The sequence below is a fragment of the Struthio camelus genome, chromosome 1 (genome assembly GCF_040807025.1).
Source record: "Struthio camelus isolate bStrCam1 chromosome 1, bStrCam1.hap1, whole genome shotgun sequence".
NCBI lineage: Eukaryota > Metazoa > Chordata > Aves > Struthioniformes > Struthionidae > Struthio > Struthio camelus.
This window is the reverse complement of record NC_090942.1, coordinates 105,599,493-105,618,000: the sequence shown is the minus strand read 5'-3', so window position 1 is coordinate 105,618,000 and position 18,508 is coordinate 105,599,493. Positions and strand designations below refer to the sequence as shown.

General features: G+C 40.7%; 1 protein-coding gene across 1 annotated transcript; it reads right to left on the bottom strand.

The window, feature by feature from the left end:
• Positions 1 to 8,957: 8,957 nt before the first annotated feature.
• On the bottom strand, positions 8,958 to 16,672 carry CREG1 (cellular repressor of E1A stimulated genes 1). Its single transcript, XM_009682746.2, has 4 exons — positions 16,112 to 16,672; positions 13,545 to 13,664; positions 11,242 to 11,429; positions 8,958 to 10,647 (listed from the first exon to the last, which is right to left on the bottom strand). Exons 1-3 carry the CDS (start codon positions 16,382 to 16,384, stop codon positions 11,244 to 11,246), a joined length of 579 nt encoding a protein of 192 aa, XP_009681041.2. The 5' UTR covers positions 16,385 to 16,672; the 3' UTR covers positions 8,958 to 10,647; positions 11,242 to 11,243.
• Between the last annotated feature and the right edge of the window lie 1,836 nt (positions 16,673 to 18,508).

The window sequence follows — 18,508 nt, the reverse complement described above, 5'->3', positions numbered from 1 at the left end:
GACACTTTGTAGTCTTTTTAAAAAACACAGAATTCTTAAATGCATAGGAAAAAAAGCAAGGGTGTGGTTATGGATACTTCCTCTTCAACATTTCTCACTGGTTTTACATTTTTGCTATTATTATTATCATCAAGAGGTTAATAAAAGGATTTACTTAGTGCAATAGAGAGGAGGAACAACCGAGCATAAAGAAGTGAAATTAAGAAAGGAGAAATTTAGAGTTTTAGGAAGAACTTCCTGAGAAGGCGATATTAGACTTAAGTAATTTATCCAGGAAGGTATTAGGGCATTAATTAGTATTTTGTCTAATTTTCATATGCACATAATGTTGCCAAATCTCACCTTTGAGAAATCTCACACTATTGTGCTCTTTTTTAATGTGAATAAAAATCTTCACACATACTAACAGAAATAAAGACTACATTTTAGACAATTGTGAAACAGAAAAGGCTTGAAAACATGACTTAGAGGCACCTTAAACGCTAAAACTCAACCCCCTCTGTCCCATCAAAAAAAAAAAAAAAAAGGCCCAAAACAAGATCGCTGAATGTTTACAGTATTAATTCTGTTAATGAATTTCAGGGTCAGATCTTAAGCTGGGGGGGGAGCACAAGTATCTTACTTAATGGGTTTTTATCCTTTCTAGTTCTTAGAAATGAGAGGGAGAGAGAATAACGTGGACTCCCACCAGATATGGGAACCGGATTGGTGATAACTGTTTCCTAATAGTCTGAAGAAAACTGGCAGTGTGAGAGTTAGTGTGCATATAAAAAGGATTTATAGGCTTTTGAAAGCAAAGCTAACAGAAATTCTTGGAAGATCCAGATCAAGAGTTTCCTTACCTTGATTTCTGGAGTAATAAAGGGTAAAACATTGATAACATGGTATTATCCTTTTATTTTAAAATGTAATTATTACGTACGGTACTAACAACACCAACATTATTAGGCACTGTTATTAGGCACTACAGCGCCCAAAACCTAGTGTAGTGTGCCATTCTGGGATGCTTAGATGGTAGTGCTGAGTCTATGCCCTCCCCCAGCCTCCAGAAGAGCTTCCTGCCTTGCTCTTCTACCCCTAGAGCAGCAAGAGGAGGCTGGATATGGGCCCTGACCCACTGCCAGGCAGAGGGCAAAGCACAGCCCAGCAGAGCCACCATCACCAGAGCTGGAAGAGGCATCATTAGTCCCAGAAATGGCTGTGCTGGGGTACATGGTCCATATTCCAACAGGACCCTGATAAAGCCCTCTCTGTCGCCTTCTTCAAATAATAGGATATTGACTAAAGTAAGGAGTTGGTGAGAGGAAAAAGACTCCTGCTCCCACTGCAGGCTGCCTAAATCTCATTGACCCTTTATCCAAAAGCTGAAATAATATCATACTAGTTCTTGATATTTTTTAGTAACAGTATTTTCAGAAGAGCAAATGGCACTGCTCATCACTATTCTGCTGACCCGTCTCCTCCTGTTATTGATCATAGCTTCTCCCTCGGGCAGAAAGCCAGCAAATTATCACTTTGAATAAAGAGTTAAGGCCAAAGGTAAGGAAAAGGAAGGAAGCACTGTATAAGAAAGTGAGATTAATGGCAACAGCAGGCACACTGGGAGAACAGCGCTTGGGCCACCGTGTTTTGATGTTGGTCTGCATAGGGAAAGGTCAGAGCAAGAGTATGCAGACTTCATTTAGCAGTACAGGTAGAGTCAGGTTTTGCATGATAGCACCCCTGAAAATTCTGTCCTCCCAATCCCCCAACTTTTGCAACCACGCAAGTATATCACTATAATCTAAATACAATGAAAGTATACAAGAGAGTAGCCATGCTTGTATTGTGAGTTACTCTCACAATAGACACATCACAGGAGAGAGTAAATCACGTGCAGTTTAGGGGTACAGAAAAAGATAAAAGGAGGAAGTCTCTTTTCTAGGAAAATGATATTTTTGTGTTCATATGGCCTGCGTTCCGCTACGAGAAATGATTTCCTTACAGCGCCACCTTCCATTCAGCCCATTTGTCTTTGCTTCTCTAGGAACTACATAGCACAGTTAAAATTTTGGCAACTCCTCCCATATTGTACATTAAGCAACCTCATACATGTATTTTTCCCAACAGTTTAAACAATGCTGATGTTTCAGTTTACTCATTTCAGTCAGATCGTAAGAACCTTGTTAACACTGGAGTACGGACTAATGCCAACAGTAGTTCAGCTGAACCAGCAGCAATTTTTCCTCAGTACAGACAAGGCCACAGCGGAGACAAAACCCTCCCTGCTGGTTGAAGACGACTAACTTGACTCTTTGTCTAAGCACATCTGTGGAGGAAAGTGCATTTCAAAAATTAGCTGCACTGGGAAGAGTGCAAGATTTTATCTATGATTCCTGAAACTGAATTGGTCAGGGAATTGAAGTAGTCCTCACCTACAACTCAGCTGTGTTTAAACTGGTCAAGGCACAGCTCATTATCTGTAAGGTATAATATATTTCACAAATTAGACGAAGCATGCATTCACTTGCTTCTGTACATCAATATGCCATTCTTTCCCCGGACACAAGAAATTCTGGAAGAGCTCTAATGCAAGGGGCTGATTCACCCTCGGAAGCATCCATTTTTTATGCTTCCTGGCTATGCTACAAGAAAGCAGCAGTGTTTGCAGTTTTAACAGGAAATAAATGAAAACTGAAAAACAAACCTGCACCACAGTCAAGCTGAAGATAAAAAATAACTGCACACTGCCCTCTGGCTCATGCACTGCTACCACAGAGAGCTTGCCTGTAATCATCACCACAGAGCGCTGGGACTGAGAACAGGTCAGTTATCAAAAGTTCCCCTAAGCCTATTTGGTACAGTTAGTACTTGCAGGCAAAATTAGTACCTACATCACCTAATAGAGGAGCTGGCTGACCTTAAAGACAGGGGAGAATCGACACTCAAGACTGCAGGGCCTTGCCCCGATCCAGCAGGGAAAGAGAGCTGTAGTGCCAGAACTAGCTCAACAAGCATCAAAATAATTTTCAGAGATGCTCACACAAAGATAATGGATGTTAAATAGACAACAGCTCTCTCTGGGGAGCAAGCTGTAGCCCTCAGCAAGTCATGCCATTCATGCACTAGACTAATGCACTGAAAAGAAAGAAAGAAAGAAAGAAAAGCCTGCTGTTTACAGTGTGTAAACCCTCAATTTATATTGACAAAATGTTGCAGACTGACAGTCCTGCATTGCTTCACTGCATTTCAATGCATTGTAGTGCCTTACAGTGAAGCTTCGCTTTGCTATAATTGGGTTCCACTGTGCTAATCCCCTTGGAATGCAGCAATTAATACTTATTTAGTGATAATTGCTGCATTCCAAGGGGATTAGTCTGTCCCTTGCATATTTGCCAGCATTGCGAACGGAGAGCTGGAAAGAAGAGAGCGCCTAACTCCAGGTCTTGCTTTGCAGCTCCCAACAGGCAGCACAGAGGACTTGGTCTCACTACAACTGCTCCCCTGTGTGTGTGAGAATACTGCTTTTCCAAGGCAACCCTACTTGACTGTCAGTATTCCTTGCAGCTGCATTGTGCAAATAGAAACCCTGCCACAACTAAAGAGAAAGAGTAAAAGAAAACAGACACCTGTGCAGTACCATAAAGACAAACGTGGCCATGAGTGTATGTTTCCTATGGGAGATAATTAGGAGGCCCTGATGCAGTATGCGAATGAATTCCTATTCATTATTTTGCTTCTTGTGACTAGCAATCCCCCGTTCCTGCTTTGCTCTTAAAACTTTCAATGCAACATGGGTTTTAGGAACCTACATAGGAGATATTAGTAAAAACTTGAAATACACCCTCTCTGAATACTCACTAGTTTTGAGAATACTGAATGTGTAATGTCCAATTGTTTCATTCTGAGTGAGGCTTTTATGATCTGCTCTGACGGCTTTTTTAATGTGCTGGACAGCCTATTGCTTGTACTATATTTTAAAGATGGAAGCACAATACCTCTTTTCCTTTAAGTAATCAAGATACTCTCTCACAGGTCATTAACATTTTCACCTGTTAGTTGCAGGTGAATTTGCCTTATTACATTATAGCATACATAGAAAAACTCCAGCACTTCACCACAAAACCCCCGTTTTGGAAATGCTCCTTTTAATTATAGAGCAACTTCAATATTCTTTTTCCTGGATAGCTATACAGACCCCAACTGACTACTAAGGTAATGTGTTTCATGAATATAAAGCTGTTGTCAAGTCAAACATTATGACCTGAGACAAGTGTCTTCATTTCCTGTATTTTCTTCCCCTCTTTCCCCCTAACACATACATCTAGATTTTTCAAGTGGTCATCTGGGGGGAAAACTTAATTAAATGAATTGAAATTCATTTAAGCATTTAAAACAAATCAAAAATCCAATTCATGCTTGATTAGGCAACTGTTTTTTTGGCTCAATGCCAACATGAAAGAACTCTGCAAGGTTCTTAGAATTATACTGCCGTTTTTGTGCAATTATTGCTCTGCTTATTATCCCTAAACAATTGCTTAATTTCAGTCAAGAAAACAGTTACCTTGTAATACTGCATGGTATTTAATAGGTTCCATTAGCAGAAAATAGTATAGAAATACAAAGCATCTTGATTTTTTTTATATGATACACATGCTTATGTACATGATTACATACATACAATCCAGGATCTCCTGAAAGTCTCTTTCTCATATTTGCATATACATATCCTCTTCATGGCTTTGTCCAGTTACTCTGTGTTTGTGGTTACTAGAAGTCATCTTGTTTTTAAAAGTATTCCTCTCATCTAGAAATACTGAGATGATTTACAAATAGTTTATATTGAATCCTGCAAAGCTCAGATCTATTTACATTTTTATAGAGTTGAAAAGGGGTGTCGGTGGGACAAAATGGGTAAGGTTACAGCTTGAGTCAGTAGCATCATTACCAAAAGCAGCACAAAATTGTTCCAGGCCTCTGTGGATACACAGACAACCCACTGAGGTTGAGGAAGAGATTCCCCATCTGTCAATAAGACCTGCAACAGTTGTTGGATGTGCTACCATAAATGTACCACCTATTTTGTTTGCACTGGAGAAATTACATGCAAAAGTGAGCCTAACAGCTGTTAAGGAGTTAGAAGCAAAGAGTAAATGGGGAATTGTTAGGGCTTTCTATCAAGGATACAAAAATCTAGAGAAAAGACAATTCAGAATCATCACCACAGCAACTAGGTCCTTGGATAAAAAGAAAACACCCACTAAGAATATGAAATTCCATCACTTCAGATATTAACTGCATGCCTGGTCTCAGTCAACCAAAAGACTGTAAGTTGCTTTGCAACCAGCACAATTAGTGAAGCCTAACTTCTTAAAAAGAAAAGTCTTTCACACTTTTAATATCTCCACAGTACTCCCTTTCATACACTCAGGGTTCCCTTTCCTCACAACTCCAAACACCCATTCACATCCTCTGGCTGGGTAACTAGCAATTAGCTCATATTTTAAGAGCTGACTAGCCAGCAGACTACTACCTACAGAGACAGAGCTGAGCTGTGATCATCTTTTCCTGAGTGAGACAAGAACTAGGTTTTGTCTCCTCTACTGAGCTCCCAATTTTCGTGACACGTATAGGGCCTTTGTAGCTTCAAGGTCACTGCCTGTTTCAAATCTGAATCCAACGGAATTACAAAAAAGCATGAAAATTGACGGAAACAAATGCCCAGACAACACGGTTACTACATGAGCCTTGTTTACACAGAAAACCAGGATATAAATAATAATGTTAACAACTACAGCCAGAATAAATGAGCCTTACACTCTAATATTATTACACTGTAATATTCAACACAGAAATTATGAGGAAGCCTCCAGGCACAAAAGTTCTTCACTCGAAAAGCCTTGGTATCAACTCCAAGAGCTCTGCATGAAAAGCTCATGGACTGAGCTTCCCCACAGGGAAAAAACAATTGTTATGGTGCAGCAAGAGCTCCTCCAGGGAAGAGGAGCTGGGATTGACAGCAAGACAGGCAGGACAGTGGCCTCACAAACAAGGTTTGTAGTCTCACAGTATCTGAGCAAGAAGGACAGAGCAGGTCCAGTGACAGTAACCTGGGTCAACTGCAGTCCAGTGAGCATCAGTCAGGTCTGCAGCAGTGGGGCAGGTCTGAGGCCAAGTCAGTGGGATCAGGGTAAGTCAGGTGGCAAAGGTTTGACCTCCAATGCCACTCCCAAGGAAAGGAGGGAAGCTTCTCCGAAGGCTTCTCCCAGCTCTCCCTCACCACCTGGCTCTTTCCCAGCCCTCTGACCCAAAGTCACACAGCTACACAATGTGAGAGGTGGCCTAAAGCATAGGCAGCCCAACATTACATGCCCTAAACATTACATGCTATTGTTTTCCTTACTGAAGACTCTGCTTCTGCATTACTGGTTCAAACCATGCAAGTTTGACAGAAGATTAATTAGCTGTTGGATGTTTCGTCCTTATAAATTACAACTGGGTGTTTTAGTCTGGCTAACAACAAGCATAAGCCAAATCATCATCACACTAATCAAAACTCTTGGTTTGGATTTTTGGAATTAGTAAGTACTGAAAGAAACAAAAACTGTCGCATCCAGACGCTGCTTTCCACGTCAAGGTTCCAAGGTTTTTTATACCTATCTCAATTTCATCTCCTAGCATTTTTTTAATGTAAAAACATTTAAATCATTTTCATGGGCATTACTTCTGAGCACTTCATAGCACAAAATGATTACAAAACACAAAAAGAACGATTAATGCTTCTTTTTAGCAGCTGGCAGACTGCTATGTTCATGGAGGAAAGCATTCAGAAAGTAAAGCACTATAGAAAAAGAATATTTAAGTATCATGCCCCTATCATATGCTTTTCCAGTATTTTTGAGTGATGATGAATCCAATAATCAATTTTATGTATTAAACAGTTAGTAATCAACTTGAATATAAGTCTATGGCACCCTCTTGTGGTCGACAATAATAAAGCAGTTTACTAGATTCTGAATACTTCTAAATTCAGTGTGTTATCCAGGAAAAAAGCTATTGAAAACAACTTCATCGATTAGACTTGTATCATAAACAAGCCTTAAGGAAGGGCAGTACTAAGTTTTCTGATTTATCTAGAAATTCTGAGTAGTTTTTGAGGGGCTAGTAATCTGATTGACCTACCTCTATTGTTAAGATCACAGATACACAACATTATCTCAGAAAAAATGTAATTCCAGATAGAGCTGGATAAACAACCCAGTTGGTATGTGGTACACATAAGCTCTACTCTATAATGATGTAGCACTTTGCAAGAATCTATTGGACACAAGTATTAAACCAAATTACAAAAAAGATTGAAAATGGAAAAGTATAAGACACAAAGAAGTCAATGAGCAAGATTAGTAGACAAAGAAAAGACATGACTGTGTAGTTAAGAGTGCTGGACTGAGATTATCCCGATTATAGATTTCCCAGCTAACAAACATCCTATGACTTAGCGAGTTGCCTAAGTTTGCCCTATGCCTCAGATTCTTGCCTATCAATGGAGACAACGAACTTCCCAGCTATGGGGAGTGACTTCATCACTATTTAGAAGATGCTCAGCTACGTCAAGCACGCCATGGTAGAGGATGTGCATAATCAGAAGCCAGAAGACTGATTCATTGTTTACAGCTATATTAATTTCTTCTAATTGGCCTTTTCACTTCTATGCCACACAGTATTACTTCTGGATATTAGGAAAAAAGGGAAGATGCTCAAAAATGAATTCCTGAATGAGCCTAACAGTGACAAAGGTAAGCCCAGGGAGAAGAAAGGAAGGAGAGGAAAAGCACAGTGAAAACCTGATGACTTTCATGAGCTAATGATGTTAACATCTGCTTTGAACTTCTCACAATATTGCTATGGGAGAAAAACAGGTAGACGTTTAGTGTGATTGATACCGCATGTTCCACTCATACATATGAAAATCTTTTTATGCAAATATTCAACAAGATGCGTAACTAACAACTTCAGATAAGACTTCTCTGATTAACCTTGTACATGTAGCTAGTCATCTGTAGCATTCTGTTGAAAGTCACTTTCCAAAAGAAACATCTGGCTGAGGTCGTCTCACATTTCAAAGGTAAAGTAGTAAGATTTGAATTATCTAAAATTGTTCTGATAAAATCCAGTAATATTGCAAAGATGAATTGTTTGAAAAAAACAAAAAGAACCCAAAAAACCTCCTCCTCAGAAAATATTAGGGAATTTGTTCAAATAGAACACCGAATACTACTGAGCTACCACACAGAAGCAAAAAAAAAAAAAAAAAGGCAGCCTTATTTTGTACCTGACTCTTGATTAAATGAAGAGATTCTTTTTAAAGGTGTGAATTTATTTTTGCGCAAGATGGTGATCTGCTTTAATTAGCAGCTGAAAGAGATATTTGAGAATAATATCTGAGGTTTAGACTTACATGAAACATATATATAAGCTATGATTCTACCTTGTACAAATGTTTATATGTGTGTATGTATGTATGTATGTATTAAAAATACGTATGTATAAACAGACAAAACACACAAAAGAGCAGCTTTAAGTGAGGTCAGATTTGACAATAGGAAAATATTTGCAGAAAGGTAATTGATGCAGTCATTTATAGACGTAAAAGCCCTGGCTGGAAGTTATGATCAAATAGGACCTCTTTATCTTCATTTTCAAGAACTCCGATGTTATTATTTTATGTTCCATTTCAAAGTATTAGATGCAGAAAAGAAAGTGAAGTACAAAGATGCTTATTTCAACCAACAAGGAAAAGCCAGGTACAGTAAGGTAGTTTCATCATGTACTCTAGCAAGCATGAAAGGCTCTAGACTCTTTGTAGCAAAGACTCTTTGCTACAACAAAGCAAAAACTCTGAAGAGAGTATGCAGTTATGAAAGAGTGAGGGAGGGAAGAAATATTCCTGACTGTGCATTAAATAACACCCAACAACATTTGTCATAAAGATATTTTTATTTTTAACAAAAGTCCACCATCATTAGTCTCACATCAAAAGTTATGGAGTGACATCCAATGCATGCAGGTTTCCCCATGGAAAGGATGCAGTCAATACTATAAGATCACTTGCGTTTCTACAATTGTTATACCTTTATAAAAATATTCCCCGATTTCATATTTAATTTCAGTGTTATCTATTCAACAAAAAACTGTTTCCACATTGCAAACTTATTTGTTCCTAAACGACTTTCCAAGTAATTGCACAGGATGTGTTTAATATACTAACAAGTACTTTTTATCCCCCCTTTGCAGGGAAGGAAAATTTAATAAATTACTTTAAAAATATTTTTAAAAAAGTCTTTCCAGCATTTCAGATAAGCAGTAATATAAAAGTAATATAATGATGATACTAAGAAGTAGGGATTTGATCTGACCAATTCCACTGTTCTATATACGGATCTGCCACTAAGGGGTCCAAATTCTCACATTCTTTACTGTTAGCTAGGTAATATTTGCTCATGGTGAAATCAGCTTAATCTGTCATAATCACTTCAGGATATTTGTGAACTTAGCAGTTGGGAGATGAGAGAAGTTATAAGATGTTAATTTATTTCTCATGGTTGTGCGTGTTTGTGGCTTATTTTAAGAAGCAGAGAATTAAGTTCATCCACACCATTCATTTTCATTCTCTGTAAGTGATGAAACATCTGTATCATATTTCATTAGCTATTTTCTCACTTCTGGGTTACCCAAAAATGCTGTATATGCTTCCAAAGGAAAAAAAAAAAATCCATTCAGTTCTATTGCTGGAGGTAGAGCAAGCTGTTACACTGTCATTTAATCAGATTAACAAAGCAGAATCCACATCAGAAAATAATTTCTTTTTACAGCAGTCTCACTGAATTCACAAGTCAATACTCTTCTTGTACAGAGACACTTTCACTAATAATACCTACTGCTTTTAAAGAATTAGGGCATATGACCACTGCCAGCCAAAGATTTACCAAGGACTTATTATGAGCCCAAGATATACATGTAGTTTGCATTAAAAAAATCATGTTCTATCGCACATTCAATGCAGGTAGCAAAATAAAAAATTGGCTCAAACTATGAGCGTATTAAGATGCAAAGAAAATTCTTACAGAACGTGGGAACTCAGCAGATCATTTTCCACTGTAATACAAGCGACCCTTTCCATTCCATGGTCAGGGCTGAGCCATCCCATAGTATTCAGTTGACTACAGTTTACTCTGCCACAAACAAATATCTAAAGTAAACTGATATTAAGAAAAAAACTGAGTGCACCTACAAAAAGATATGATTTAACTAAGGCACGGAAAAGTACAAAACTGGACTAATCCTTTAGCTTCTCTAGTAAACGCAGGCTTTCTGAATGCAGACTGTCAACAGGTAGATTATAGCTTTCTATAATCATATCCAGTGAGTAAAAAAGTTGTGGCTTGTGCATAAAGGTTTCTGAGTGTGACATGATTCAAAGCTGTGCTGGTCAGTGAAAATCAGCATTTGCTTCAGAAGGGTTACTCAAGCTCATTAATAATGCAGGGTGTCTGGGTATTTTGCATTATTAATTCAGCTCTACAATACATAGAAAAGATAAATCTTTCATGAAACAGCCAGCCAAAGCAATTCATTTGTATATCAGCATCACCCAGGATCTTCCTCTACCTACAAGGAGTAAGAATAAGAATGAAATTGGAAGTGTCAGCGTTGACTGAGCTAAAATGCATTTGAAATATTTGAAGACTTAATTTTATGTAGACAATAGAATAGAATTTCTCTACGCTTCAATATCATGCTGAAAGGTTCAAGAGCAGTTTTAAACTTGTTTGAAAGTTTTAAATAATTCTGCAGTAACCATCCTATTGATGGAATACCATAAATGCTGAATATTCTCCCTATTTTTAACTAATAGGCCAAAATATAGTCTATCTTGCAATTAATCCAAATGCAGGACAGTGACTGTACTCACTCTGGAAAAGTCTCTTCTCTCAAGAAACTGTATTTAAGCTGAGGTACAAGTACAAATTTTCAATTTTGGTACACCTAGCAAAGCTTACTATACTTGTTACTGTAACTAGGTGTGTCCCCTATTCAAACGTATCTCAAGATTTCAGATACTATATCCCTTACTTAGGGAGAAGATATAAAAGAGTATAAAAAGCAGATGATATATACTGTTAATAATAATGTCTCTGTGGAAAAAGTTTTAAAGGCTCCAACTGTGACAAAAGCTAAGCATGCAACAAACTAAGTACTTACTATTAAGGCTTGACACTGTAATATTCTTCTGGTGTCACAATTTTCAATCCACCAAAGTAGTCCAGGACCCAAATATTAGTGATGTTGAATTTGGCAAAGAACCAGTTGTGATCCTTAGGCCAGCTTTCCATCTCAGGGTGGCGACTGAATAATGCTTTTTTTGCTAAGCCTGTTTCTGAATCATTCACCTGAACAGTAACCAGCAAAAGACTGCATTAAGATACGGTTGTGCAAAGAGAAATTTTAGCTGAAAACACACTGCTGATTGCAATATGCTCTTTTCCATTTTGCTATGTCCTATCTCAAAGGGTTCATTACTATGGCAGAGTCTACTTACCTTCAGAGAGGGCTACAACTATACATGAGACAGGCCAACATTCCAAAATAGTTGCTTTTAATATCAAAATCAAAAGGATGCACTTTAAAGTAAGCATGAGCAAGAAAGTACTTCATCAACAAGTCTTTCTTCTGCTACCTATTTGGATGGAGATACATGCAGAGTGATAGATTTAGAAGTAATATTAATTCTGTTCTAGTATAAAGACTAGATCCAACCTGCCCCTGGCTTGTCTGAAATACCATGGATAAAACCATACCCTATTCTGCTGAAGAAAATTATTTATTTTACTGAAGACAATTATGCAAGTCCACAGAACACATATTAGAAAGGATCTTAAAAAGGATACTTATTAGGTCTTGCTAGAGAGACAATGCATCTCTTTTTGTCTCTCTTGCTAAAGCGACAAACTCAGTCCAAAGACTGAGGAGCAAAGCTTTGTTTTTAATTACTAAAAAAAATACATAACATGATTTTGGCATAAATAAGGTATCAGATTTTACTGTTTGATGGAAAAGCAAACAGTGATCCATTTATGGGGACTGAAACCTTCCTGTGGAATTGTTTCTTCAAAGCTTTTTTTGAATTCAAGCTTTTCGTAAGCTGTGATTTGGGAAGCTATTCTTGGAGATAAATTTTCTTCCCCTGTTCTCTCCATATCTTTCATGACTAAAGTGTGTACAGCTCAACTAGTGAAGCAAGAAAGGGGAAGAAAATAAGGCCTTGATGTAAGTGCTTAGGCAGGAATGGTATTCAAGTAAAAATAAAAACTCAGGAACAGCTGAAAGCCAAGACTAGAAGGAGTTTTGCTCTCTGTCCTAATATTGGTAGGGATATAATGGCAACATATATATTTGGCAACCTAAGTAAGATTCTGCAACTCAGTAAGCAGCAAAAAGGTACTGCATGATTTTGGGTGGTATTTGAAATACCAAATCTCAAAAGAGAAGTAGCGGATCCCTGCTACATGCTTACAATGCAGTGTTTGAGGTATAATTTTACCTCCTCTGCACCTGCTCATTCAAAAAGATACAAAAAAATCAAAGGGTCTTCAGATGCATATACATACACATACAGAGTATGGAAGAGCTGAGAATCCATAGAGAATGGCAGCTAAAATGTGTGGCAGCACTTAAATAGCCAACGTGCAAATGTCTGAAGGGTTAAATCAACAAGTTTGAGTTCTGGATATGATACAAGAAAAACTAATTACCATCAGTAATGGGACTGTTTATTTTAAACACATGACAGTAATTAAAGGTTTGCTAGAACGTAATATACAAATATTTGACGTGTGAAAACAACAAATAAGAATTAGGGCCATCACGCAAGAGAGACTAATGATGAATAGTTGTAATCCTCAGTCATCATTCTCAATAATGGGATTAAGATCTCCGATAAATAATACAGCAGTTCTAAATGCTGTTCTAAATGCTTTCTATGGGACAAAGTGAATTTGAAACGTTAGCGCAGGAAACGACACTGCGCTGGCAGCACTACTGCCAGGTAATGCAATACACCTTTTCTGTCTTTAATACGTGTAATGGTATAGCTCAGATGAATAGTTACTTCAATAAAGTGTTGGGAGCACAATCGCCAAACTGGATGGACCAAAGAACTTAAGTGAGCAAAGAAGATAAGAAAACCTCCATAATAGTTCACTCCCAGAGAACTGTCTTGAATATTTTAGTTTCTAAATAGGTCTAGAGGAATTAGGGAGACTTCCCTCATTGCAATATCCTCCTGCCAAGTGCCTTGCTAAAGACACTTCAGCAGAACCCCAGCAAATAGCATGTGGTTACTTCATTTTCCTCACACAAACTATGAGCTAGCTTTCTGATATCATGACACATAGAATCTCTTCATACACTTCTGTATAAATATTCTAACATTTCTGTTCTTCTTTCAGTTAACGATACTATTCAGCACATGTAATCTTGTTCTGTGTCAGCTTTCATCTGCTTACCTTTACAACGTTCCCACAGAAGATTATGTGGGCACAGAGAGGATTCTGGGGATCGTATTTATGCTTCTTGCAGTAAGGAGTCTGTGCCAAAGACACAGTTAAGGAGGCATTCGAATTGATCTGAAATACAAATAGTAAGATAAATAGGCTGATGTACCTTTGCAAGAAAAAAAAGTGATATCCACCATGATGTTTTCAGCTTTTGGTACTTTATTCAGTTCAGAACTACCTGTAAAAAGAACAGAGCTGTCATCTTTTTTTTGCTAATTATATCTGAAAGCCTGCTCAGATGAGCTCTGTATCTGAAAGAAGGCACAGTTTATAAGTGTGTTAAAGTTTGATAGGATAAAGGGCAAACCTCGCTCAAAGCCAGCACTCTTTAAAACTCTGAATTCAATATACCACCTAGCTATTTCACATTCACATTATGATATATTCCAATTAACATACAGGGCTATAGAGAAGAAGACACAGTGGAAGGACAAAGGATTACTGAAAGGTAACCAACTAGCTGTCACAACTGTGAATGGAAGTAATAAAAGAAACAAAAAAACCCAAGCCCTCCCTCCACCCCAACTGGTCAACTCTTTTGACATTCAAAGTGAGTTTTAAAAACTAGGTTTAAAAAACCCTCAGTATTTAAGTAAGGGACTAAACTTGAAGAAGAGAGATTCCGTATCTATGTGATCATTCTAAAATTAATTTGGAGACCACAAAAAGCTTGAAAAGTATCTCTCCAAAACCAGGCTTGCCTACTGCAGAATGGCACATGCTTAAGTTCATTCTTCTCCCAACAGAGAAAGTTCATGAGCTTTGGGAAATTCCATTAAAAGAGCTAATCTCAAAAGTCATGTAAGCACTCTGCAAGTGTACCACTGAACTTAGAAGCAAGAGCTACCCCATGACTCACAGCACAAACAGGAAGTTGCTTAACTACAGAAAAGCTGATTCATGATTATTCAGCATTATCTCATATCAGGAGTCTCCCTCCACATGCCTGTTTCTGCCCTCAACAGATTTGTATTCTGCTGTTGTAGGAGCTTTCTGTGGGAAAATGTTTATTAAGAGTTTATAGCATTATTTTTATATCTGAAAACAGAGGGCAGTATGTGGAGTGGAGGAAGAGATATTACACAAGATAAATTAGGTTTTCTACACCACTTTGATCCATAAATAACATTTTAACGTAACAAATTAAAAGCTGAGTGGGAGAGGAAACAGAGGTTTATATTGAAATTGAGACTGAAAAAGTTTCTATTACTTATGTTTGGTGCATATGTGTTTTAATAATACTGTAGTAGTTACTAGAAGTTTATCTTTAATAAAGGATGCATTCAATCAGAGTCTCCTTAACATTTTAGTCAATTCTCTCTTGACCACAGTCAAGCAAAAGAGCTGAGGCAAGGACCAATTATGCATACTGAGAACATCAGTGTGCCAGTCTTTTGTTGTGCACCTGCTTTACTGGTAATCTCAGGCATTTAATTACTGTTTCTTCAGTAGTCTGTATGAGAGTCCTCTTCGCTCAACCCCTACACTACCAATTTACAGTCCCCTAATCCTTTATTTCTTGTATTAAGTACTCCTCTCTGCTTTCTCTGCCTAAAGATTCTTTGGCCCCTCATTCCTCTGTTCAATGCTCCTTCTGAAACTCCAGCTACTTTGTCTACCGGAGCCCTACTCAGGAGATCAGCACTTTCTGGACTAGCAGGACTAGTCGTCCCAAGACTACTGTGGGTCAAAACAGACAGCATCACTGAATATTTAGCTGTTCAAGGATTAATAATTGTCCTCAGGGTTCACAAATAAAGTGACATTCATGGAATGGGTCGTTAGCACCATTATGTTGCCTGCATAAAATGCTGACGAAAACCCTGACCTTTACAAAAATATTCCAACCGTAACTTCCTCCTGAGACGAAAAAGCATAAGTGACCAAGAAAGATATGACATTGCATTAAGCAACTTTCAACCTGGTAAGTTTTAAGTTTCCTTACTATTATTTCCAGTCGGTAATATACCATTTTCAGGTTAGATTTTGCAAAGACAGGACACAGACTGTTAAATACAGGTGCATCTCACCATGGGCAGATCAGCAGTTACTATAATTCTACTTTCAAATATAATGCTAAGAAAAAGCTGAAAAAGCTTTCTTCGTTATTCAGAAGACGCTGAAGGGTAGGCAATGGGAGGGCGCGGGTCCGGAGTGCACACAGGACCTGGATACACTGGAGTCTTCTCCCCACCTCAAGTGTCAGAGCTACAGGTACTGCCCAGTGGTGTCCGCAAACGTGGCAGCCGCTCAAAAACGGGAAAGGAGAAATCCCAAAACGCAGCGCTCGCATGGTGTCTCTCACCCAATAGAAGGTATCGGAGCTAGCGCAGATGGCACCGTCCCTGCCTACCCACCAAGCACGCCTCCTTACCTGGCTTCGGGACTAAACTTCTCCCGCATATGGCCGCTGACGCACGCATCGCCGGTCCCCCCCCTCCCCCCTTCCTGTGCCGGCTGAGGGGGCAAAACCCCTCCGAGGCGGCCCTGGCCCCGCTCGGGCGGCGCCCGCTCACCTCCAGGTCCTGCACGGAGATCTCCAAGTCGGTGAGGTAGAGGTAGGGGACGCCGCTGCCACCGTGCGGCCCGGGGGGGCCGTCGCTGAGGGAGAAGATGTTGGCGAAGGGGCGGCCGCGCAGCCCCTCCTGCGCGGAGAGGGTGGCCAGCGCGCCCCAGTCGCAGTTGTGCAGCACGAAGCGCGCCATGCGCGCCGCTTCCTCCGGCGCCGGGATGGCCCCGCGGGCCGCCAGCGGCAGCGCCGCCGCGCACAGCAGCAGCAACGGAAGCATCGCGCGCCCGCCCCGAGCCCCAACGGCCACTAACTGCCACTAACCCCCAGCGCGGCTCCCTGTGCCCCCTGCCCCCTGCCCCACGCGGGGAGGAGCGGGTCGCTCCGCCCTCCGCCAATCGGAACGCCCGGCCCGCGTCCCTTCACCAATGAGCGCACTCTGGTGCCGGGATAGGGAAGTTGGCCTTTCCGCCGTCAGCCAATAGGCTCGCGATACCTGCCTCTTCAGCCAATGAGAGCTGGCGGAAGGCGGGGCGAATCTCAGCCGATTGCAGCCGTTGTAAACAACACTGACAGCTCCGGCTCACCTTCGGGATGGAGAGGCAAAGGAGGCGGAGTCATCCAACAGCCAATGGGAGGCCTCTCCAGGACTCTCCACCAGTCAGATTTCGCGGAAGGCTGGAGAGGGCAGGAGGGTAGCCGCGCGGGAGCGGCTCGCTCTCGCCTTTCCCGCCGATCGCGTGCGGAGGCCGTTCTGTTGGGGCGCGCGGGGAGGAGGGCGGGGCCGGGTCAGTAACGGTCGGCGTGGGGTCTGGCGGCGGCCTGGCCGCGCTGCAGAGGGGCGGCCGGCGCTGCCCGGAGCGCGCAGGACTCGCCTTGCCGAGGCTGCCAGCGCTGCTCCGAGGGGGCCGACGGGCTGCTGAAGCGGAGCCAGTGCCGCCGAATGGCTCTGCCTGCCTTTGGTGCCCGCTCGCTTGAAGGCGATGTGTTTTGCAAGGTGTAAGTGATGGGGCATTGGCCATGGTGTCTGTGTGGTGCCTGGCAGCAGCTGCCCTCTGACGTTGTCCCTGATTTGTCTGGCCGGGGAAGTTCAGTCGGATCCGAAAGGTATTTGTGGCGCTGTTGGTGCCACTATCCTTAGCTGCAGTTAAATCGATCCAAAGAGCTGGTTCTGTGAAACGGCAAGTGTTCGTACCCCACCTTCCATGAGCTCTGTCACTTAATTACAACCAGTGGGGTTTGTCTGAAACTGGTTTGGACTGTAAACCTCATGGGACCCTTCGCCACTAGACATAGCTCGAGCCAATGGCTTGCAAACTGCAGGACATAGGTCACAAACATATCTTTTGCACAACTTGTTTTGACGTTTTGAGCAACACCTTGGCCTTCAGCCCATTGCTTAAAGAATAAACACTGTGGAACACCTAATTTTGTTTGTCCTCCTGTGCTTGGTCACGTTATAAAGATTTGCGTAAAGGAATGGTTTTAATTGTAGTAATACTGAGACTTAACTTTTCCTAAAAAATGGGAGATTTACATTTTTCTGCTCTAATCTTACCAAGTATGTCTACACTAGGTGTAGAAATGTAGCATGGGCAAATCCAAATTTAACTCTGTCACAAACTTACCATGCTAAGTTTGTAGGTGCAAAAGTTGGGATTGGCAACAAAAGTGGCAAGTTCCAATGCTTGTAAAGATTAATTTGGCATCAGATACCGGAAAGATTCTTCATTGCAATTTTGAATTTTGCCATCCTACAGTATGCCTGGATGCAAATATAGCTGTAGACCATAAAGACAGTCAGCTAAGCATGTAATATGCCCTGCTTGGCCTCTTCTGTACTTTACCCTGTTCAAGTCTCTGACTGAGCTTCATGGGTCAGTTATTAGTTCAAGCTCTAGCTATCTGCAGTGTTGAATTTCAATCTAAAAACAGTTCAGATCACACTCAGAACAAAATAATCTCTGCTGATGGAATCCATTGAGGAATGACCTTACAGATCAGGTTGAGCCCTTGTGCAAAGACTGCAAAAGCTTTGCCTTTGAATGAACTTTTGCTCCAAAATTTATGACCATAGGGGGAACATCCCTCCACTCCGAAAGCCCTTCCACCCAAACCCCTGAGGATCCAAGTTACGTCACGCAGGAGGCAATGTCATTTGACCCCCAAGAAGGAGATAAGGCAAGGATTTTACTATTGTTCTACCCTTTGGATATGGAAGGTGCTCATATATTGGAGATGAGTAGCAGTATGGCTTCCCAGGGGGCCCTGATGGGCTCCCTTGTCTTTGATAAATGTCGAAGTCTGAACCGTGATGGTGTTCAGTCTTGCAGCTGGGGCAGGTCACAAATGAAGAAGGGGCACTTGATGGCTGTATGCTAAGGCTCCTTCCCCATCACCCAGC